This window comes from Lacerta agilis, chromosome 2 (assembly GCF_009819535.1).
Source record: "Lacerta agilis isolate rLacAgi1 chromosome 2, rLacAgi1.pri, whole genome shotgun sequence".
NCBI lineage: Eukaryota > Metazoa > Chordata > Lepidosauria > Squamata > Lacertidae > Lacerta > Lacerta agilis.
In genome coordinates this window covers 85,974,546-86,000,167 of record NC_046313.1, presented here as the reverse complement: position 1 = coordinate 86,000,167, position 25,622 = coordinate 85,974,546, and the positions used below count along the sequence as shown (strand labels likewise).

At 42.7% G+C, this 25,622-nt stretch overlaps 1 protein-coding gene across 1 annotated transcript in view; it reads right to left on the bottom strand.

Annotated features, from left to right (window-relative positions):
- RAD18 (RAD18 E3 ubiquitin protein ligase) overlaps positions 1-8,042 on the bottom strand; it is a 114,895-nt gene extending 106,853 nt beyond the window's left edge. The window contains exons 1-3 of the mRNA XM_033141153.1: positions 7,923-8,042; positions 5,328-5,409; positions 656-717 (exon numbers count right to left, since the gene is read on the bottom strand). Coding sequence (XP_032997044.1) covers positions 656-717; positions 5,328-5,409; positions 7,923-7,976 — 198 coding nt within the window. The 5' untranslated portion in view covers positions 7,977-8,042. The remainder of the gene's footprint in view (positions 1-655; positions 718-5,327; positions 5,410-7,922) is intronic.
- Positions 8,043-25,622: the final 17,580 nt, after the last annotated feature.

Here is a 25,622-nt window from a genome sequence, read left to right as displayed (position 1 = left end):
ACAAGCAGTTCCTGAGCTCTGGATGCAGTACTGTGCCTTAGATTTCAGATTAAAACTGCAGAGTGGAAGGAAAAGAGGACCTTTTTCTGCCTCCCCAATTCCAGCCACTCTTTGAGAAGAGACCCTCTTAAGAATATTAGGGGGATTCATTATGAAAAATGAAAATAATATTTTAGCTGCAGTTTTCAGTTTCGTATTCTTGTTATAAAAAAGCACGCCTAAACATTCCACTGTTGCGCCCATAACCTCGGTTTAAGATGTGATTTAGCTCCTAGCTTTCATATCTCAGTTTTTAACACTAAAAACAGCAAACCCACGTCTGCTCTGGGTTAAGTCATTTGCACTTCAAGGAAATCCCATAAGATCTCAGTAATTTAACTGCATGCACATTGTACTCTACAAATACTTACAAGTGACAGCAGACTATGCTGGAAAGAAAGTTAAGCATTTACCACATGTTGTGCTACTGGTTTGCTCACCATCCAATTCATATATTGAACAAGGGGGATAGGTTGTTCCATTTAAGATCCCAAAATGCCTAAGCCAGGCACAGATTGAACTAGAAATATTTTCTGATACCTCCAAGTGTTCTCAGTTTGTAGAAATGTGAAGCATTTGTTTCAACAGAAACAGTAGGACAGGAAATAACACTTACCACACAACATGTAGGGCACTGAGTTTTGTAGGACAAGGACTTGCGAATGCAGAGAGAACAATCTGAAGGAAAAACAAACACAACATAATTAGAAAACTAGGCTACTTGGCAGCGCTAGAAGTGCTGCAGTTCGATTTTCAGTTGGCAGAACTTAGGGTGTAAATTTCATAATTGGTTTCAATTTCCCTTAGCGTATTAACTTTGTGCTCATCGTTTTAATGGTGAAAAATATTTCTCATAAAAGCAGCCTCACAAAGTAGATGAAGCTATACGATGCAGCCTTGCAAGTAGGATTAAACACATTCATAGCTCATAACACACATCTAATGGATCGTTATTACTACCACATGCAAACAGGAAATGCTACCCCATACTTTGGTCCTGCCAGCTACTTCCTAAGATAAACAAACCATACCATTTCAGAACATCACTGTACAGGGGATCAAGAACAACTCATCCTCCATCATGAGCTCCTCCTCCTCTCATCAGAGAGCCCATAAACATTTACTACCAATAATTCTTCCCATAACAAATGGAGTGGTGCTTCTTTCTAGGCTCCTTTGCATAGGAGGCTATGCAACTGGAATCTGTCAGGTCCTACCCTCCAGGCCACGTGGAGACGAGACAATCAAAGAAGCAGCAACCAGGTCTTGAAGAACTCACATCAAATCACTATACCACATTGATTTAAGATGTGATTTTGATAAGTGACAATCTAAACTTTTATCTGAGCAAGCACAGTAAGAAAAAAATAATCATTTGTTCCTTGGTTTATGAACTTGCCAACCAGATACCATTTTCTCGGATGAAGGCCATTAGTGATTGAGCCCATTACTTACACGTACTTGCAAATTCCTTGTTCACTATAGCACTGGTGTTGATGCAAGTTTAAAATTAGTAACTAATCCATTTACATCACCTTTTATGATGAATACTAAGAAGCACTGGAGCCATTAACAAAGTTCCTGTTCAACATCTACCCTGTCAATCATTTAAGTAGTCGACACAATTAATGAAACATAATTCAAAATGCCATATATGAAAATCCATACTGGAAGGGAAGCTTTGGAGCTGCATGAATATGGATCAGCTTAATTGGTCTGTCTGGCAATCCCTCGAGCACCAAGACATTTTAGAACGTGAAAGGACTGATTGATGTTATGTTCAATATTAATGTCCCAGAGGAGTTGGAACACACTTAAGAGATAAACACTGAAGCTGAACCAAAAGAACAGTCTTCAGCACTATACCTCATTTATATTTGTGGTGACACTGCATTAGATCTCTGTCTGAAGAACTGTACCTACAAAACTAATTACAGCACTCAACTGAATCGCCAAGTCAGAAGAGCCAACTACTGTCCACCCCGGCCTCAGGAATATCCAACTACCCATTAAACACCAGAGAAAGGTAACCAGGACAAGGGACCCCAGCTGTTCAACATGGTCAGAACTATACCACACTGCCAACAATGTTTTAATAAAATCTTAGCTATAGCCATTTTTATTTTTACAAAGGTGGATGAAGCTCTCTAAATGATATGTTCTTCACAATGTGAAGAACATACAGATCTATTTACAGGCAGGTAGCAGTGTTGGTCTGCAATAGTCAAAACAAAATAATTTTTTCCCTTCCAGTAGCACCTTAGAGACCAACTAAGTTTGCTCTTGGTATGAGCTTTCGTGTGCGTGCACACTTCTTCAGATACTTATATGAAGAAGTGTGCATGCACACAAAAGCTCATAGCAAGAACAAACTTAGTTGGTCTCTAAGGTGCTACTGGAAGGGAAAAATTATTTTGTTTTGAATACAGATCTATGGCATTTTCAGAATGTTGTCTACAGTTGCAGTCATCCCATCTCAAAAAGGGTTTCATAAGAGCAGTAGAAGATACAGGAAACTACAGCTGAAAATAACATGAGTGAATATTTTTCCTACAAAGAAATACTAAAGAGGCAGAAACTTCTTTGTTCAGAGACACACATCTAGGAGACATAACAGAAGCTCATAAGATTATGGATGATGAAAATAGAGTAAACAGCTGCATTTTCTCACACGCTAGCATTCAGGATCAGTTGTTTACTGGGTGCTTCCAGGTGGAAGTTTATCATGGAATTGGTACTAATCATGCACAGAAGGGTCTCTTTTTGCACTGTCCACAAGACATTGCCATCATCAAAATGCCAGCCCATCCTTTTTTTCTTTTTCTTTTTACAAAAACCTCAACACACATTTAAGTTTCTATCTTACTACAGAAAATCTGGAAAGTAAACTTGTCATGTATCCGCAGTCACTGATGATGGGGAAGCACATTAGCACAATTGTTAGGTAAGTACCGTTTTTTACGCTCCATAAGACACACTTTTTCCCTCCTAAAAAGGAAGGGGAAATCCCTGTGCACCTTAGGGAGCGAAGTCTTCGCTCCCGCTGCCTCCCCCATCCCCCGCCGCTTTCAGCGGGAGGTGGGGGGAGGCAGCGACAATGTTGCTGGATCGTGCCAGCACCTCCGTTCCCCGAAAGAAGCTTCTTTCGGCAAACGGAGGTGCTGGCACGATCCAGCAACATCTCCGCTGCCTCCCCCCACCTCCCGCCGAACGCGGCAGGGGATGGGAGGAGGCAGCGGGAAGCGAAGGAGAAGCGAAGCAAAGCGAACAGAGGTGCTGGCACAATCCAGCAACATCCCCTGCGCTTCCCGCTGCCTCCCCCCATCCCCCGTCGCGTTCAGCGGGAGGAGGCAGCTGCGATGCTTGCTTTTGGGATCGGTGGGCGGCAGGGAGGTTGGTGGAGGATTTCCTCCACCACCCCACGCGCTGCCAGCCAATCCTGAAAGCAGGCGGGGATGCTGCTGTTTTCTCCACCACCCTGTGCCCCGCGCACCGATGCCAAAAGCAGGCTCATCCCCGCTTGCTTTAAAGGGACATGGGGATGAGGGGAGAAATGGAGTGTTCTCCCCTCGTCCCCATGTCCCTTTAAGGAAGCGAGGATGAGCCGCTGTGAAGGGAGAAGGGGCTCCCCCTCCAGCGCCCCCCTCCCTGCCTTTTAGAGGAGGAAAACCAGGAAAATATTTTTTCCTGGTTTTTCCCCTTTAAAAAACAGGTGTGTCTTGTGGACCTTATGGACCGAAAATACGGTAACTTGTGGCACATGGCGATTTTTTTGTGGCTTGTCCTTATTGACACACCCCTACTTCCATTTGCTCCTCGCATGAGAATAACCAAACCATTTTGTTTCTGGCTGCTCACAATACCAAAGGAAAAACACTTATTTCCTCTGATAGATGCATGAAGAAGGCATGCTAGTTTCAAAGGAATGAGTCACTCAAGATCTCTGCAAAGTAAATGTGAGTGATTACCTTGGAAACTAATCAGAGTACCTACAGCAGACTTAAAAATAATAATGTGGAGGTCTTGTACAAGACCTGTTGATCACTCTTGTGCAAGCCTTGTACATTAGGTAAATAAAGCTCTTGACATCAGTATTGAAAAATTAACAACAAATGGAAATGACTATTTTGCATAACCCTCCACCCACAAAATCCCACAAACCTTCATTTTGCTTATTGAGGAACATGATAGCTAAGGTTGGTAATGTTCGCTCCTGCACACTTCCTAAAGATTTGGGGTTTTTTAAAAGGTTTTCATGCAAAGCTCCCAAAGTATCTACATGCAATCCGAGAACATAAAAAGGTAGTGCAGAAGGCAGAAGTGGAGTAATTGAGGGGAGGGGCAGAAAAAACACAATCAAATACTGCAGGTCAGCTAACCATGGCATATGGTCAATAGCATGCAAATCTCATGTTTTAAAAGGTAAATTCACTTCTGATAAACATCAAACAAAAGTAGAAAAAGGGAAGTCAGGCTAGCAAGCTGCACATTGGAAACAGACTAAACCAGAAGACCTAAGGTGGAAAAAACATATCGCTATTTCCAAGTCACTTTGAGTATCTAATAATTTGATTGTATCATACTACTGTAATTAATGATACTATTCTAAAATCAATTAAAATAAGACTGGACCACAAATAGTTTTGTTTAGCAGCCCCACACATCTTTTTGCTACATAAATAATTCCTTTAGACCATTATATTTCTAGTGTTTGCTGTGATAGAAAGCTGCCTTAAAAACAGTCAGAACATCGGTTCATCTAGCTGAGTACTGTCTACTCTCAATGGCAGTAGATCTCCAGGATTTCAGACACGGTTCTCTCCCAGCCCAACCTGGAGACTCCAGGGACTGAACCATGGAACTTTTGCATACATAACAGATGCTATGAGCTAGGACTGCTTCTTTACCATCTTCATTATGACAGCCATATATGACTTTCATATCAGGTCAGCACCACCAGGTTGTATTGTACTAGTTGCCTTGCACTCAGGGCACTCTAGCATAATAGGCTGCAGGCAACCAAGAACCTCCTATTTAAAGCAGACAGCAAGAGCCACTTATGACGAGCATAACAGAACTATAACTAAACCTGGTGAATCAACAAGTCTGCCATCAATTTCTGTAAATTACAGACTCCAAATACCACCCTACCCTAACAATTTAAATTTCTAGTTTATGTATGTTAGCACTCACATACTGGATTTTAAAAATTCAAAAATAACTAAGCACTAATATAAAACAATACAATAACAGGGAACAAAAATGAAATAAACAACTTGTATACTTACAATTATGTGAACACTGAGGAATGATCATTGCAATATTGAAGTAGTCAAAGCATATTCCACAACGCAACAAGTTATCCACTTCCTGAAATGGGATTTTAAAAGTTTTTTATAAAGATCTGGCAAAATGGATAGTTCAGATTACATTTCAAAAGTAAAGTTTCTCATTTGGAGAAACTATTTACTGAGAAAGAATAGCTAGATAAAATTACCACCACAATTACATAATAGAGGCAACATAATAACTTACTGACAAAATATACAGTCATACCTCTGGTTACGTCCACTTTGGGTTGCGTTTTTGCAGGTTGTGAACGCGGCACCCCAGAAGTGTTTATTTCTGGGTTTCGCTGCGCGCACACACACAGAAGCACTCCATGCAGTCTGCGCATGCGCAGAAGCGCAATGGCACACTCGGGATGCGGACTTTTTGGGGTGCAAACGGCACCCCGGAACGGATCGTGTCCACAACCAGAGGTACCACTGTAATCATTATGATTTATTGTGCTTAAAATTGTTTAGGTTGGTATTCAACTAAGTTGTACTCAGAGTAGTCCTAGTGAAATTAATGAACATGACTAAGTTATGTCCTTTAGTTTCAGTAGGCCTACACAGATGAAAACTTAGTTGACCACCCTAAGTACTGTAGAAAATTCAAAAATAAAAGCAGGTGCTGCCCACAAGCTTACAAGCAGCATTAAAAAAAATTCTAAATCAGTATTTTGGCAATGTTGTTGTTGTTGTTGTTCAGTCGTTCAGTCGTGTCCGACTCTTCGTGACCCCATGGACCAGAGCACGCCAGGCACGCCTATCCTTCACTGCCTCTCGCAGTTTGGCCAAACTCATGTTAGTAGCTTCGAGAACACTGTCCAACCATCTCATCCTATGTCATCCCCTTCTCCTTGTACCCTCCATCTTTCCCAACATCAGGGTCTTTTCCAGGGTGTCTTCCCTTCTCATAAGGTGGCCAAAGTACTGGTGCCTCAACTTCAGGATCTGTCCTTCTAGTGAGCACTCAGGGCTGATTTCTTTAAGAATGGAAATACTTTCAGCCAAATAAAGATATTGCCCCAATGTCATGGTTAACTTGTTTTTTTACTTGATTTCTGCTTTCTAATGGTAGAAACACCCACAGGCGGTTTATCAGGGGCCAAGCCTGAAACCATTTTAATCCTTTTGGAGAAATGATACAAAGTTACCGTACCCTGTGTAAACAGACAGATTTTTTCCCCTGGCACAATTGTAGATGTGGCAACTACCTTTTCCGCATTTATCATGGCAGAGGAACAAAACACACTAAAAGAAAGCACATGCATACAATGATTCACACATACATACAGAGACATGAGTGAGATGCAAGTCCCCTTCGTGACAGCTTCAGTACAGTTTTATACAGCTTCAGGGAGTAGCTAAACTCTTTAAAAGAATATATGCAATATGGTAATTTATGGATCTAATAGGTATCTAAAGCCATTTGCACATTAACAAAATATTTATTTTATCAAATTAATTGTTGAACAGAAATACAATTGCAAAGTATATTAATAGTGAAATGCAATTAAGAAGTAGTATATTAATAGTGAAATACTTATTAAGCTCTAACTTAAAATGATTTATTCGTAACAAACTTAATAATGCAAACACATTGGCATTTGGCAATAACAAAAGTTCCTTTAGAAACACAATTTACAAAGACTCATAATCTAGTCTCTAGAAACTTGCTATAACATGAAATAATAGGTGTAAAATATATGATGCAAACTACTAATAATTATAAATAGCGGAATATAGGCACCCTATATATAGAAATGAGCAAACCAGTGATATTTTAGGGAGCAGGCTAGCAGGCAGGGCCCATTACTTACATCACAGGAGCCTACACAACACAAAACACTGTTGCTGTATGTAGGTTTTATTTTAGTTGTTTTTTATCTTATATTTTGGAAATGTACATCCAGGGTTTTTTTTCTTTAAATTTTCTGGGGGCCCTAAGCCAGTGTTTTTCAACCACTGTTCCGCGGCACACTAGTGTGCCGCGAGATGTTGCCTGGTGTGCCGTGGGAAAAATTGAAAAATTCAAGAGAATTACTTTATATATAGTCAATATAGGCACAGAGTTAATTTTTTTAACATTTTCTAATGGTGGTGTGCCTCGTGGTTTTTTTCATGAAACAAGTGTGCCTTTGCCCAAAAAAGGTTGAAAAACACTGCCCTAAGCTATAGCTTGTTTGGCTTGTACAATCCGGCATAACCACCCAAGAGCGGCAGAGGATCTGAGCACCTCAGACAGCAACCTTTCAAGAGAGATGCCCTTTCAAGTGTGGCCCCCTCTGCCGCCGCCCCTGAGAAGCTTCGCCTCCAAGGCGAGCCTTTAGAGAAGCGACCCGAAGACCCCAGCTTCCAAAGGGGAGGAACCTTGATTTCGCTCCAGCAACCATTCCACACACACACGGGGCTGCGGACGGCTCTTCCGTGGCAGGCTCTCCGCACATGCTCAGAAGAGCCCTTGAGCATTTATTGCCTCGCTTGCCATAGGGATAACGGCCCCTCCGGCATTGCAGGCAGGTTCTTCCCCGCCGCTTGCTGGCCCTTACTTACTTTCAGCGGCTGGAGAGGCTGAGGCCACGGAGACTCAGCCACCGGGACAGACATGATTCCCCCGCCGGTGCCTGAACTCCGCCCTCCTCGCCGCCCAAACTCCGAATCACCCGCGCTCTCCGTCTTCCGGGACGCGCGGGACGCGACGCACTCGTTTCCGGCGCCGAGGCTCATGGGTAATGTAGTTTTTTTCCCCACTCCCGTCTTTCTTAAAGCAGCGGAAGGGGCAAATCGCGCTCCATGCTAATTCCTTTGCAGCGGGGCAGAAGCAACAAGGTTCCGGTAGCGGTTATGGAAGGGAGGGCAATTGACTCCGCTTGCTACGCTGCTGTTCGCTAGTGGAGCAGGCAGGCTGGTGATGAGTGTGTTTCGGGAATGAATTTCCTGCCAGGTTTCCCACCTGGAAGAGATGTGGGTTACCCAAGAGTCTTGTATTCAAGGGCTTACTGTAAATAGACGTGTGTATGTTTGTTTATTATTATTATTATTATTATTATTATTATTATTATTATTATTATTTCTTTATACCCCACCCATCTGGCTGGGTTTCCTCAGCCACTCTGTTCATAGTAAGGGAACAGAGGTGACTTCCAATTCTGCTTGATTTCCTGTTGGAAACGTAGGGATCTGCCTTGTGAAAGGCTAGAGCCGTGGTTGTTCCCAAACTTTTTCGGGCCACCCCTCCCCCTTGGTTCCATAAACTCATTCCCAGTCGTCTCCCCCAACCTACCTACAAAAGAAGCATTATCTAGATTACAGTGTTTTTCAACCACTGTTCCGCGGCACACTAGTGTGCCGCGAGATGTTGCCTGGTGTGCCGTGGGAAAAATTGTGTTTATTTGATTCCTATTCAAGAGAATTACTTTATATATAGTCAATATAGGCACAGTTAATTTTTTTAACACTTTCTAATGGTGGTGTGCCTCGTGATTTTTTTCATAAAACAAGTGTGCCCTTGCCCAAAAAAGGTTGAAAAACACTGATCTAGAATAACGGTTTGTGTGACCCACTGGGGAAGATAATACACAACACGATTCAAAGCATTGCCAGTTTAATTACACATTTTATTCCAAATCCAAATAAAAATATTTAGCTTCATTAAATCAACAAAACTGATGAACGTGATCCAGAGATACCAGCTTTACAAAGACTTTGATATAAGGTCCTTATATCAAAGTTAGGTTACAAGATTTTTTTCAGTGAATCCAGGGACACTTTTCAACTTCCTACTAAATAGATGGATTTTGTCAGGGGACTGATTTGTAAATCCAGGGACTGTCCCTGCGAAACGGGGACGTCTGGTAACCTTACTTTGATAGCCATTTACAGCTCCGGCGCCTCCTTAAGCAGTCCTGCCACCCGCTTTGGGAACCGCTGAGCTATTGATCCATTGATCCATCTAGCTAGCTCAGTATGTATTGTCAGCACTGACTGGGAGACACTCTCCAGGGTTTCTCTGGAGAGCTCCTCCCAGTCACAGCCTCCTATATACAGTACACAGAAAGTAATCTAGCACTGCACTCAGCAACAGCATGGGTGGAGAACTTGTGATCCTTGTGGTATTGTTTGACTCCAGCGCCCATTGGACCCAGCCACTATGCTGAATGGTCAAGGAGCATGTCAGGAGCATCATCTGGAGCATGTCAGGTTCCCCTTGCCCCTACAGGAGCTGTTATAAGGAATTGCTATTTTTATAATAATAATAATAAATTTTATTATTTATACCCCACTCTGGGTGGCTCCCAACAGAGGACTAAAAACAGAATAAAACTTCAAACATTAAAAACTTCCCTAAACAGGGCTGCCTTCAGATGTCTAACTCAGAAATAGTACCTCGTGTTAAGAACTTTGCTTCAGGATGAGAACAGAAATCGCATGGTGGCAGCGCAGCAGCAGCCGGAGGCCCCATTAGCTAAAGTTAAGAACAGTTTCAGGTTAATAATAATAATAATAATATATTATTATTTATACCCCGCCAATCTGGCTGGGTTTCCCCAGCCACTCTGGGTGGCTTCCAACAGAACATTTAAATGCAATAATCTATTAAACATTAAAAGCCTCCCTAAACAGACCTCCAGAACGAATTAAGTTCTTGACCCAAGGTACTACTGTACTGAACCAAGGCCATTTAGGGCTTTAAAGGTCAGCACCAACAATTTGAATTGTGTTCGGAAATCACACACTATGATCAAAGCTGCCTGGAAGCCTTTGGGCATGAAGGTTCTTTCCTGTATCCCAGATGATGGAGAGCAGTGACTCAGCAATGATGGAAAACATCTATATATGCTTGAAAGCACTCTCCCTTGACCCTACTATAAGGCGATGCAGCCCACCAGAGGTGGCTGGTCTGGGAGTACCATTGAAGGAAAGGCACTTGTAAATTATTTAAAGTTTTACAACTATTGCAGGACCAGAAAAGGGATGGGGATGCTGAACTGGGAATTTTTCATGAGATACCAAAATGAGTTTCTGTAAGACTGCAGAATAGAGCTTTATGGTGATGAAAACAGCTATGGAACTTCAGAGTTCTGCAGTTGCATAGAACTCCCCATTTTCATAAAATTTCATCAAATACAAGTGTTCAGTAGTCTCTACCCCTATATTTGCTTGTGCTTTTTTATTTAAAAATAGAGAATGCAAAATATATTATTCAATACGTACCATCTTCTCGTCTTTACTGTTTACGTTTGCTTATAATTCTACAGACAGTGGTGAAAGTGACCTTGTTCAGTTTCCAGTTTTAAGTGGTGTGTTTTTGTTCACTGGGTCTATTTCACCAAATCGTTTCTAAATAAGTATTCCACCTTTGCTGACTCATCCACATCCTATCATAAGTCTTTGGGAGTTCTGTTATATGTTCTTGTTAGAAAGTCATGTTGACACTGTGAAGGTGAAGCAGACATGAAAACAATACCTGATGAGAGCACTGTTGAAGTTAGGAAGGAGATATGAAATAGGAGTGAGAGACTGGAACTTTCCCCCAGAGGGTGGCTAGCAGAAACCATATACTAAGGGCCATGCCTTGAACCGGAACTAATTGCTCATATTGTGTAAGATTCTATTAATGCCTCAGCACTTGTATACTCAGAATACACTGCATGCCTCTTTCACTTTCTATGTCTGTCTGGGAGCTTTAAACACTTTTACATAACAATATTAGTTTAAACTCAAAGTGCAACAGCAGATAAAAATGAAGCCAATTAATGGTTTTCCACTCTGCCTATTGGACACTGCCTGTCAACGCAATTTACGAAAAAAAGGCCCTTGAAAGGTTTTATTTAAAAGGATGCCGTTTATCACTTCCACTTCAATTTTATTTCTCTGTTGGATGGTACTTTTAAGAGATGTCAGGACAGATCTGAAAATACAGTCTAAACTATCTCTCAGCAGCAAGAAGACAAAGAAACCACTTGTATTGAATTATGTCACAGTTTCTCTATGTTTGATTTAACTGGACTGAACCTCGAGGCTGAGCAAAGCCACAGAGATTGTATGTCTAGGGAGACTCGGGATGCAATGGAGCCTGGGTACAAAGCCTATATGCTGTATAAAGCCACACACACAAAGGCAAAGAGTAAGAAGACTTTCTGAAACTCCATTGAGGACAAGTATAGGACTCCCTGCTTGCTCTGGGTCAATGGGGCAGAATTAGCTGACCAATAGCACACAACACTTGTTGAGCAAAACGCATCTTACATAGTCCAATGACCACAGTACCTATAATGCATTTGTAAAGCAGGGCTTGTTTTTTTATCTGTTTTGGAACTTCTAAACACTCAGGCATGTCCAACAGGTAGATCGTGATCTAAAAGGGGGTAGATTACTGCCAGTTTTTAACTCTGTGAGTAGATCACAGTCACTTGGAAGTTGGCCACACCTGAATTGGTCAGTTGCTGCTACTTATTGGAATCATATCAAAATCCACTTCTTACTTCCATTTTTCTTCTATCCAGGGCCTATTCTTTCCACAAAAGCAACATCAGTGTACAGTTTGATGTGGTTGAGATTTTTTTACACAAAGAGTCACTAGGACCTGTGTGGCTAATCTATTACCCTCCAGACAGGGCCAGCCCAATAAATTTTGCCACCTGAGAAGAACCACATAATGCTCTCAAACCATGCAACCTGACTAGGATATTTTCCACATTTGTACAGCACCAAGCACTCACAAGCTAGCTAGCTAGCTATTTATTTATTTATAATTCCTACAGCACTGAGCACCCGGGGGCTTATCCCCTGCAGGTTTAGGGCTAAGGCAAACACTTCCAGTTATTTGATTAGTGTGTTGTGGTAAATCTCATATCTGCCACAAATTCATTAGAGTAACTGGAGAGGACACAATGACCGAAAGATTACATCTAGCAGGTGGTGCAGGGGAAAGGTCTCTGTAAAGTTCAGCCATTTCTTGTGAAATAAGATTTTGTAATTTGCACTACCATGAGTTCTTGGCTGCATCATTTTTAATTTGAAAATGCTTTTTCATTTCACCAGGGTGTGACAGCAACAACCCAGCAGGTCACGCAGTTCAGCAGTTAGGAGATAACAGTACTGAACTGTATATCCATTATTTAGATAAGCAGGAGTCTCATTGTAGGTATATGACCTGACATGCCTTATCCACAAGGTGGCTTTAAAACAGTGTTCTTTCAAAACAAATTGGGTGCAAACTACATTTTTCCAAACTTTCCTTTTCTAACTCTGTTGTTGAATTCCAAAGGGCTTTCCCCAGGTCATTCATGTATATAGTGTGCCATTTGATGAATTTAGTTAGACATGTTGTATTTCAACTAAGAGCACCCCAGCAGCACAGATGCTTAATCATAATGGGAATCGTAATATTTACATAACTAAAATGTAGGTACTGTGGGTTTTTGGAAAACGGTAATATCTCAATCCCGCCTACCCTCTAGGGCAGATACTTCTGGTAAGGTGTGATCAGGAAATCACCCTGCTTTCTAGTCTCCCAACATACTATACGGTTTACACTAAAATGTAAAGGTAAAGGACCCCTGACAGTGAAGTCCAGTTGCAGATGACTCTGGGGTTGTGGTGCTCATCTTGCTTTACAGGCTGAGGGAGCCGGCGTTTGTCCGCAGACAGCTTTTCCAGGTCATGTGGCCAGCATGACCAAGCCACTTCTGGCACAACAGAAAACAGAAACCAGAGCAGTGCATGGAAATTCCGTTTACCTTCCTGCCGGAGCAGTACCTATTCATCTACTTGCACTTCTTGGCATGCTTTCAAACTGCTAGGTTGGCAGGAGCTGGGACTGAGCAACGGGAGCTCACCCTGTCACGGGGATTCGAACTGCCGACCTTCTAATCGGCAAGCCCAAGAGGCTCAGTGGTTTAGACCATAGCACCACCCACGTCCCTTCTACGGTTTACACTACTAACATACAAATGGGAAGTTTTTCCATCCTGCAAGAGACTCTCATCTATGAGTAGTTCTGAGTAAACGTTGGCAGAATGAATTTCAGAAAGGAGGGGTTTTGGGCGGTGGCAGGTGGGGTGGGTGTGTTTCTGTAGCATTCATTGTACCGCAAGTTTCTGTGAAATGACAGTGTTGTGAACAATATTCAGGAATAAGGACTATCCCTCATTATAAAATAAAGTTGCATACGTTGGCAACCCCACTGCATCTTTAGTTATTTCCTAACATTTATACACAGCTTGATTTTAATTCATGTTTAGTGAATTGAGCATCAATTTGAGGTGGATTTCATTCCTTTAGCAAACTAACAGTCATTGCAGCCACAGGGTGCTTGGAGATGTGTTGCCTTTCTTAGTTAATATATTGCTGCAGGCAAGTGACTTGTTGAGGAAGGAGGCAATAAATATCAAATCTGAAATATGGAGGTAGCAATAATACTAACGTATCTAATAGAACTTTAGCTGAATATAATTTATGTGAAGTGCTTTGAAGGTGCTGAAAGTCTTGTGTATAATTTCTTCGCCCTCTTCCATTTATCTTGTTGTTTTGGTTTTTGTTTTACATTTCCAAAGATATCATTCAATCCATATAAATAAATCCAATTACAGTAGGATTTCCCACCCAGCTCAATTTATAGACAGTTGCACAAAACCAGAGCTTCCCTTTCACAGTATGTACTTCTTTTTAGGCTTGGGGGGGGGGGTTCCTGCTATCAACCAGGCATCTGCAGATAGTTTATTAAACTCACATTTATATTTCCCTCCAGGGTGCAGAGGGAACTACAAACATGCAGTCATTATTTATAGCAGCCTCACACTCTGGATGTGTTCCCATCGAATGGGAGAGCAAATTTTTACAGCGCTTCTAACATATCCTGTAAACCTTAAATCGATTACAGTGGCAAGTGCAGGACAAGAAAGGAAAAAAAACCCTGACATTCTGACAATCCACCTTCCTTGTGACCTTAGCAATGTTATCTGCTCAGTGTTTTTCCATTCCCTTTATTCTGAATGGTACGGAAGCAATTTTCACCATCTTGGCACAGACTCGCCTGCTTTTCTGAATCACATTCAGGGACTTCTAAGGTCATCTTAAGCTGCCATTCAATTTATTTCCAAATGCATCATAATGTTATATACAGGCTGAACACCCACCACAGGCTGTTCCTTCGTTCCCAGTTGTTTCTGCCTGGTAAACTGCTGTGGTGCCCCCAAGGTTTAAAGGGCACACCAGTTTGAAGAACACAAGCCTATTGTGTTGTTAATAGGCATTGCACTTGGGCCAAAATGGCTCTGTATAGCTAATAGCAATAATTGCCCCAGACCGTTGCATTCTGAGCACATCTCTTAGTCTTAATTGTTGTGCCATTACAGTCAGAATCCACCCTGCCATTAAGCAGTTAGCATACTTTGCTTTAATTAGACATTGTACACAGTGTACTTGCTGGTGCTGCCCAGGACTCTCCTGCCGTGAGTGCCTGCAGGTCCTGTCCCTGCCTCTCACCATCTGGCCCAGGGCGGGGCCTGATGGGCCTCATAAGGACTGCTGCTGCTGCTGCCCAGCAGAACTCATAACAGCACAGAGTTTTTTTAATGTTTTTTTTTAATTTCTTTTTTCCTTTTTAAATTCTTTCTGGTGTGGTAGGTGGGGTGGATTTTTAGTTGGGTTTGGGAATTTGTTTAATTTTGGTATATTTGTAATTTTTACTGTTTTTGGTTTGTATTGTTTTATTTTTTGCTGTTTTTTTATATACGTTTTATTTTGCTTTTAAGGGGAGGGGTTAGGGCTGCCTGGGAGTGGGTCCCAGCCAACAAAATGACTGGGGCAGGTTCCACAGTGGGGGGGATGCACTGGGACAACCAATCTCGGTGATCACGGTAGGAGGAGGAGTTACGCTAAAACCAGACCATGTCATTGCCAAGGAGGCAGGTTTAGTCGTCTGAAGACTATCTCTGCCTTCGGGTCTGGTCCTGACCGGATGGATACTGGAATCAGCAAGGGATACCCACATGAACTGAAGGTGCTGCTGTGCAATGCCAGGTCAATGATGAATAAGACCACTGCCATCCACAACCTGATTGTGGATGGAGGACTTGACCTGGCATGTGTAATAGAGACTTGGTTGGATGAAGCAGATGGGCCTGTCCTTGCCGCTGCTTGTCCACCAGGTTTCTCTTATGCATAGCAACCCAGGCCTTGTGGGCGGGGAGGGGGGGTTGCAGTGATTTTTCAGGAAGTCATTAGTTTGCACCAGGCGTCCTGTTGGGAAGACCCAGTTCTCTGAGTGCCTTTCTCTAAGAAATGTGTACACGTGCAGTGGCAGGTATCAAGCCAAGGTCTGCTTCAGCAGCATTGGCGAGAAGTATTCACTGAGAGGAAGGTTTTTGCTAAGTGCAAGGTATCTGGCGAGGCTGACAGTTGCATGATACTGTATATGGTTCCGTATAGAATGGTGAGCTAGTGGATCTCTCTGTAAGCTTGTATCTTTACAAGGCTTATTTATAAGACCAGAGAATTTCATTACCATAGATTAGTTCGCGGTGTACCAGCATCTCTTAAAGTTTATGTTGCTAGTGTGCTGATGCTCATCTTGTGCCATGAGGCAACACCTACAGTACTTTGAACTGAGCTGAGTGGGAAAGGAGGTGTCTTAACTGGGGACTCTGGAAAAGGGTGACTACTGGAAAGCCTGATGTGCTTGAAGTCTCTGCTGGAGTTGTGCGTACTCTGCTGATCACAACATTTGAAGTGTAGTGTAGTATCAACAATGGATGGTGGGCCCAAATTTAACAGGTTATCGGCCAACGGACATCTATACATCTAACGACCAGAAGGTCTGTCTGCACAACAGAGGAGGAGTTGAATATTTGGGGAAGTTAAGGGGTAGATCACATTGGGAAAAGAGGGAGAACCACAAAGCGCTGTATGTCATGATCATGCTCCACAGATGCACTTGCCTGCTCACCACAAGTAAGCATGTCTTTTGATCTGGTGAGGGTAGCATCAGGAAGCATGCAGAAAAGTGCAGACTTCTGAGATGCTTGGAGAGCAGTAAGACTTCTCTGCCTCTTTTGGAGTACAGTATTTCTGAGATTCCCCCAGCAGCCAGTGGAGAGCTGGAGAGGAAGGAATCCCCAACCACCAACATTGCTTTGAGCATGAGCTTGTGTCTTATAAGCTTTTGCCACTTCTTCCCAAATAAATAGAATATGTTTTTGGTTGAAATAAATATTACCATATTAAAATAAATGTGATTTTTTTGTGCCATATCATAGTGAAACAGTTTTGTTTTCATTCAGAATGTGTTCTTGCATTCACAATAAGAATTTAATTTTAGATAATAAGACCTTCAGTGATTAACTTCTTTTATACGGAAAATATCTCTCTTCAGTGCTGCATTTCTGAATATAAATTTTGGTGTTTTTGCTGTGAAATTTATTAATGTTTTTAGCATTTCATTGCATTTTCCAGAATATAGCAAGCCTTCCATTCCTTTCTTCCCCTATACTACACCCAAACAGCAATAACAAAAAAAGCAAAGTATTAACATTTACCCTGCAGGTAGATAGGTAAAGTGACAAGATGCTTCCAGCAGTAAAATCCACATCTTTCATAAGAGAGCCTATTGGACACATTTATGAAACAGAAATGATTGCATCAGATAAGTAATCTCTTTTTACATCAGAGGGTGTTCCAGAGATGTTATAAACTACAGCTTCTAGGAGGAGGTGGGGGAGAATAATACTAAGATGCAATAGCCCAGCCTTTAATCTGTAGTTCTCCCTCTATTTTGTAATATTTACCCTTCATTATAGCCACTCAACAAGGCAAATAGCATAATCTCATTTTGAATGCTATATGATATGAATCATTGGTTTGCAATTAAGTTCTGTCATCTAGAAACTGTCACGTGAATTGTATTACTATAGAAACTATTTTTTGCACGTCTAAGCAGCGTCAAAGTGCAGGATTCATATTCCTGTTGATAATCTTGCATCATGTTGTAAGCCTGTAGGATGCCTGAGTCTCTTCTAATTTCTGGGTTCCTGGATCCACAAGGGCTAAAATCTAATGATGGATTCAGTTGGTGAAGTGGCCAGGCCAGCTTCTTGGTGACTTAATGGCCTAAGCAGGGCCCTCAGTTGTTGGTATCTGTCTGTCTTGAGAGACAATGGAGAGCTCCTCCAGGGGTGAAGTCAAACTACTGGAGAATCACAGCACCTGCTGTGGCCGCAGAGAGCGGTAACTCATAACTGTTGCCCCTCGTGTTGTTATTGTTGCGTTAGCAGCACAGAAGTGACCTCTCCAGGGCACAACCCTGGGCAGTGTGTATAGAGGTTCTGGGCTGCCCAAATGTCAAGACCCCCTCTAGGCCTCACTGGTGTGGTCCAAAGGAAAGCAGAGCAATACATTTGGCACCAGCTGGGCTGCAGGAGTTGCCAGAAGGAGGTGTACAAGGTGTCATCCAACCATCTTAGGGCCTCGACTCCAGATTTGTGTAGGGTTTACTTTAAGAATCGCTGAGTAGTAGCCACAGAATGCTAAGTGTCTGTTGCAGGGATTGGAGTTGAATGGAAGGGGTGTGACTGGGTGGATAGAGCTTCCACTCTGCACTGCAACGTTTTGTTCCAGGCTTCTTCTTTTTTGTGAATGTTTGTATACACATTGAAGTAATGCATTGCTATAAATTGCCTTAAACCTGAACTAAAGGTAAAGGTAAAGGGACCCCTGACCATCAGGTCCAGTCGTGTCCGACTCTGGGGTTGCGGCGCTCATCTCGCTCTATAGGCCAAGGGAGCCGGCGTTTGTCCACAGACAGCTTCCGGGTCATGTGGCCAGCATGACAAAGCTGCTTCTGGCGAACCAGAGCAGTGCACGGAAACGCCATTTACCTTCCCGCTGGAACGGTCCCTATTTATCTACTTGCACTTTGATGTGCTTTCGAACTGCTAGGTGGGCAGGAGCTGGGACCGAGCAACGGGAGCTCACCCCGTGGCAGGGATTCGAACTGCCGACCTTCTGATCAGCAAGTCCTAGACTCTGTGGTTTAACCCACAGCGCCACCTGGGTCCCCTAAACCTGAACTACATAATAATTATTTTACAGCTTCATTTTAAAAGGGTACAATGCTCATACTTACAGTGGCTGTTTACTCGTGGTTTACTCCTAGATGTGCCCATACAACTTCACCCTTATCTGGGAGTAAGTCCCACTGACGTCAATAGAGCTTCCTTCTGAGTAAGCATGTGCAGGATTGCATTGCAACAGCCAGCAGCAGTTAAGTGCTGTTTGCCTTAGGCTGTTTTGTATAAGATGGTGCAGACAGTTTCTATCAGCATTTATTATAAACGTTGACAGTTAAGATTAATTCACAAACTACAAATGGACTGCAAGAAACCAGTTCCTTCCGAGTTATCAGTACAGTGGTGGTGTACCTTGTAGATGCCTGGAGGAAGTGTCGGATCTTATAAACAACATTGTCTAGGCACACATGTTGGAGGTGCTAATGATCATTTAGGCAACTTAAATTTTGGCTCAGGTTACTTCACGATGTCACAGAGCACAGGATTTTCCAGAAGCACAGAAAAGTTCCAGATAGCTTATTGCATGAGTAGCAAATCTGATAATGGACAAAAATGGGTGTAAACAATTTCAGTGAACTAAAAAAACACATATAAATGTTACCATATGAGAGGCAAGGCTGCCAGGAAAATTATGGAGTTGTTGTTGTGTGTTGTTTTTTTAATGGATTCTATTGATAAGCCAACTGGTTTCTTTGTGCCCTGTAATAAACTATATTCAAGGGCATGTGTAGCTAGCCCAAGACATTTTGCCTCCTAATGCAGACACCTAACGGCAGAGCCAGCCCTACCATTAGGTAGAGTAAGGTGGCTGCTTCAGCTGGCAAATTCTAGGAGGAGAGCAGCACTAAGCTGTTGAGAGGACAGAGTGTTGTGTACCACATGGCTTGCCCTATGGCAGCCTACTTCTCTCAAGTGCACTGCACATGCCTATCCCATCTTCAGCGTGGAAATAATTTTAATTGCTGGCGAGCTTAAAGTACATGCCATGGTAGGGGAAGCCATCTTGACCTTTAATTCAAGCAGCAAAATGCATTGATCTAGCCCTGCCAAATGACTTCCCTTCCCCCCACTAGGGCAAATACTTTGTTTATTTGTGTTTGTTTTTTGTAATGTCTCCATTACAAAAGAGCAATGCATTAACTGATATTTTATTAATCAATGTTGCATCAAGCACTCATTTGAAACATAGCCACCAATTTTCACTTACATATTTTCAGAGTCAGAGATCAAAAGTAGAATGCAAAATATACAGTGGTACCTCGACTTACGAATTACTCGACATACAAATTTTTCGACTTACGAATGAAAAAAGTGCCCGCACGCCTACGAATTTTTCGACATCCGAAGGACACCCGTTGGCGGTTTTAGATGGGGTTTACTCAACTTACGAATTTTAGATGCGGTTTACTCGACTTATGAATTTTTCTGAATTTTTCGTTTCCAATGCATTCCTATGGGGAAATCGCTTTTTTCGACTTACGAATTTTTCGACCTACGAATGTGCATTCGGAACGGATTAAATTCGTAAGTCGAGGTACCACTGGTATTGCAAAACACACTATAACTATAGGATTGAATAGCAGCCCTCTTATACATCCTCCTTTTTAGAGTGAGCATATACCATAAATGGGAATTATTTTTCAAAGAAATGGTCCTTGAAATTATGGGGGCATAGAAACCTTAATTTGCATAGCTATTTTGTGCACTGCAAGCAATACCAATACTCAGACAAATGTTGTAGGCAATCCATTGGGTCATATTTCCATGCTGCACATGTGCATTTGGAAAGTCATATATGCTCACAGAATTGGGTTTCTTGGAAAGATACCAACCCAGAATAATAATTTGCAAAAACATCAAAAATTCTAAGCTATAAATTAATCTCCCTGGCCATTTATCGGTGGCACTATTTTTTCCAGCACTTGCTATTCAGACACTCATTTCATCTGTCTTCCATCTATCTTCCCTGACAAAAATAATATACTACTGAATCAGACCAAAGGCTTATTTAATCTAGCATCCTATTCTGCACAGTGGCCAACCAGATGCCTACAGGAATTCTACAAATAGGACATGACCTTGTTTTCCCTCTGTTACCTGGTACTCAGAGTCATACTGCTTCTGATCCTGGGGGTAGCATCTTGTTATCATGACTAGTAGCAATTGATAATCTTATCTTCCTTGAATTTGTCTTATCTCCTTTGCATTGAACCATTGAAGTTGGGAGCCATGGCCACATCACATGGTACCACACGAAGTTGGTTGCTTCATGGTGGAGCCAGCCCTGAAAGTGAACAGAAATAAAGTAAGGCCATTGGACTTGGAGGAACATCTGTAGAATTGGGCTGTTAGTCGCACACAAAAGAGAGCACTTGAGTACTTGTTTCCCATTGGCCACAAGTTCCTGAGCTCCAGTCTACAGATAAAGATATGCAGCAAAAGATAAAGAAGTGTAACAAATGAAGCAGCCTCTTTTACCATCCCATGTTTCAGTATTGCTAAAATGTATGTCATGTTCTTTGTTGTGAATGAACCACAAACAGTTCCTTCTATGCTGCTGACATGTGCAATCTAGGTCTAACTCCTTCAGATCAGATCCAAGACCTTGGCTGTCTCACGCATCACAACCGAAGATGAATGAATGTGCCGCCTTGGGAAAGAAATCAATCCATCACTTGGCACTCAAGGACTGACATATCCCTGCTACCCACATGCCTAGACGAGGGATGATCTATGAACTGCCTTTCTGAAGCATTTAAAGATTCATTTCTAATTTAGAAACAAACTTATTCAGTACCTATCTTTTAGAAGCAAGTTTAGAAATAATATGGATCCCCGTCCCTCTTATTAAAAACAAACAAACTTTCCGTAATAAGACTGTATTTTTAAATCTTGGAAACAGGACATTCCCCTATTCGAAGAATTTCAAAGCACAGCCCTGAGGAGCTGTCCAGGTTGAGCCCCATTTTAAAAAAATTAAAACTATAGGAAGTTTTCCACCCATAATCGGCAGCTAGGCTGCATACAGATCACCTGATCATGGTTTTCCACAGTATGTATTTCTATTTGAATTAGAATAATTGTTTCAAAATTTGCACTTAAACATACCGATTAGAATACACACATTTTCTGCATATCTGTGCCCCCTTTTGTGGTAAAGCATTTCCTCTGCTGAGACAACAGCAGGAAATGACTGTTTGTGGGTCTCCGCCCTACGGTAGAGTTGCCATACATCAGGGAATTCCCGGACATATCCTCTTTTAGGGGTCCTACATGCCCATCTGGGGGAAATTTTACATTTTTAAGCAAATGTCCTGGATTTTTTTTTTTTTAAATGTATGTGTGGGCGGCTCTGTTTCAAGCTCTGGCTCCGGCCTGGACTCTGGCGTGGGCCGCTCCAGCTATCGGCGATTGTCCTAAAAGAGCTCAACAACTTTTTGTGTCCAGATTTTTACTTATTGAAATATGGCAACCCTACCTATGGTATTCTGTCGGGTGGTGGCACAAGTAGAATCTCCTCGGGTGAGCAAAGTGATCTTACAGTCTACACAGGGTCAGGCTGTCTTCCAGGCAACCTTAGCCAGAGCTGTTCATGAACAAGACATTGAACATGACATTGAACATGGCCTGGTAGCTGATTGTTGGCCAGTGCAATTCTCTCAGCACAGGTGTAATAAGAGCATGACCAGCTGCTGTACTCAACAACCTGGCCACAGTATTCTTCACCAGTGGCAGCTTCCAGATCGATCCCCATAGCACCACGAAGAGTGAATAGCAGTAGTCCGGTTGTGAGCTTACCAACGCATGAACTGAAGTGGCTAAGCTACTGTATAGATCAGGGTTTGGCAAACCATGGTCCTCAGGCCAGATCAGGCCCACCTGGGTCTTAAATCCGGTCCGCGCCACAAAGCCGGAACCCGACATGAAGCCAAGGCTCCCAGCGATGGCGACGGGAGGAAGAGGCCGAGCGGTGGCGGCTCTGCCACTCAAATGCAGTGCCTGGTTTACCTCAGAGGCATTTGATTGGCAGAGATGTCGCTGTGCCGCTCTGAGGTAAACAGGCCATGGCGTTTGATTGGTAGAGCCACCACCTCTCAGGCTCTTCCTCCCATCGCCAGCAGAGCCGCTGCCACTCGACCTCTTCCTCCCGGCCTCTTCCTCCCGTCACCATCGCTGCCCTGGTGCTCCTGTGGGCCAGAGAGTGGAACGGACGAGCTTGCTCTGCCTACCCACGAGAAGCAGCAGCAGCAGTGGTGGTGGTGGGCCCTGGGAAGGTAAGCGCAACAGCTGGGGGTGGGGTGGGGAGGAGGACTACTTGCCCCCCTCGCCTCTTCTTCCCCCCCCCCGGTGCGGCTTCTCCGGCCAGCCACAAGGTCTAAGGAACAGTGGACTAGCCGCTGCTAAAGAAATTTGCCGACCCCTGGTGTAGATCCAATGAAGATCCTGCATTGACCATGGAAAGGACTAGATGGGACCCAACTCTAAAATTCTATGTTTCTTTAATTCTTAGTACAAAGAGGCTGAATGTGTGGTATCTGAGAAGGAGTAGGCAAGCAACACAGCCACACAAGCCCATTTGGAAATCTTCCAAGTCTGCTTTTGGAACTAGGCTCTACAGACTGCGCTCTATCCAATTATTCAGCTGTTCAGCAGAGATCAGCATGAATGAGCAAGCATTTTAACAGAGGTTAAAGATTATGTGAAGTACTATTGGCCATTAGTAAAAGCCTGTGGCAAGGAAGCAGATACTGCATACAAACAGCTGTATAAGACTGAAACCAGGGAACGGAATGACCAGCCCTGCAAATGTGGTTTTCATAGCGATGTGGGTAGGAAAATAAGAAGCCATAAAGGGAAAGGGTGACAAGCAGTGACTTTCTGACAGATGACAGTTCAGGCTGTGGTGAGGACAATGAGCTTGACGGTGAAAATGATTGTGGACTGTATAAATGTGTGTGCCATGGGAGGCTTGACAGCAATAAACTTGTAGGCTTTTAAATCTTTTACTGTCTCCGATCTGCCCTGTGCAGTTTTTCAGTAACTGAGCTTTGTCAATTAGAAGCATCAATCAGGACCTGTCTAAATTTACGAGAGCAACTGCAAGTTTGCAACTGCAGTGAAATCAATAGGATTCCATGAACTGCTACAGCTGACAGGTTTTTGGACCACAAAAGCTGATCTACCTGATCTGGTAAGTAGCTTTGTATACTACAGACTCCACACTATTCAATTATTCTGCAGTTTGGCAAAATGAATGAACACCGTTTTGGCAAGTAGGCAAAAATTGCATACAAGTATCTATATGACATGACTAACTATTTAATTCGTTTAATTCGTTCAAGGATCACAGGGCAGTTTACAGTACAAAAACACAATAGTGCATAACATAATAACAAAAAAAAGGCATGGGTTGTTTAATTAGCCAAAGGCCTAGTTGAAGAAGAATGTTTTTGCCAGGCACCTAAAGATGTGTAATGAAGGCACCAGGTGAGCCTCCCTGGGGAGACCATGCCACAAACAGGGCACTACCACAGAAAAGGCCCATTCTTGTGTTGCCATTCTCCAGACCTCTTGTGGAGGAGGCACACGAAGCAAGGCCTCAGATTATGATTGCAGGGTTATCAGGGAACAATATCTATTTTACTAAAACATTTGGGGGTCACAAGAATCATGTATCCACTTTCATCTTTGAATCCCTTGTCATCTCCTTAAATTGAAAAATTACAGGGAGATTTTAATTAGGATTGCAGCATGCAGGTAGGAGTTCATCTGCTCATTCTCCAGATACAATCCCAATGAAAATCCACAAGCTTGGAATCAGTGGGAGCTTTCCTTCCCATAGGGCTAATAGCAGCACTGAGAGAGAGGAATACTTTCATTGAGATCAGAGCTGGAAAAGGAAGAATTTAAGCAACCCTCCCCACATCCTGCAACCATCAACCCTGTGCCACTTATATAACACAGACAGAGTCCAGAGAGAAACTAAATCCTGATAATACTTCACTGAGGAAAACTTGAACAAAAACAGCATATAATTTGAGGGGAAAAGGAACAGAGGTGTTTAGTCTTTCTGAAGACCTTGCATATAGCAGGACATTCAACCAAACATGCAGAGGGAAAGCTCACTTAGAACACAGATACTCAGCTAGTCATGCCACTCTGCCTGGTTGCTACGCAATGCCTCAACCAACATTCATCTAGGCTAATTGACTTTACTTCCTGATTCAGTCCTATCAGTCATGTTTCCAAAAGAAACTCCCTGGTTTTTTTAATTTTTACTGTAGCAAGTGTTCATTGTTATGTATGTAATGAATTTTGTAGATATCATTTTTGATGACCTGTAGCAGATTGTAGTAATTTTTCATAATTCAAAGACTGTTGATTATACTCTTAGCATAAAATTAGCTGACTATGTGGAGAGGGGCGTAGTTATGTCAAATTTTTCAGGCAGGAAAATTATAGTCATTTTCTTTAAAAAATGCTTATGCTGGCAATAAATTGATCTAACCTTTGTGTCTGCTCATGGCAATCAGGGAATGCAAAGTCTATAGAACCAATTAACCCAGGTCATGCACTGCTGCATTAAAACAGCAGTTAGTGCAACATTTTTAAAGAAGAAAAAAGTTGCGTGTTTGGAACTTTTAACCAGCCCTATAAATAAATTCAAATTCTGGTTTGGTTTTTTGGCAGAATTTAGGCCACAACTTTATTGATTACAATCAAGTGAGTGGTTGTATAGGCTCTGATTTGACTAGCTCCCTGAACTCCTGCAGGCAGCGCTGACCCAGAGCTCTATCGTAGGCCAGCCTAGGGTGAACACCAGGGACAACGGAAGGCAGGAACCCCACCAGTCCGCCACCCGGTTGTCTCCGGATGTCCCCCTGGACTCCGGCACGGGCACAACCCTTCTCAGGGTTGACCAAATCATTGAGTCCCTGGATTCCTTTACCGGAATACCCTTTGCATAGGGATGGTGAGTCATTTCTGCCACCCCATCACTTGAACCAGAGCCTATCCTCCACCAAGAGTGAAAGCGCTCGCCGCCAACAACTCACCTTTGTAACCAATCCCTTAACCCCACTGACACGGAGGTGAGCCACAAATCATTCCCAGTCACTGACAGATGAAACCTTTCAAGCGTGCAAAGGGATGCATCATGGAAGGTAATGCCTGAGTGACGGCT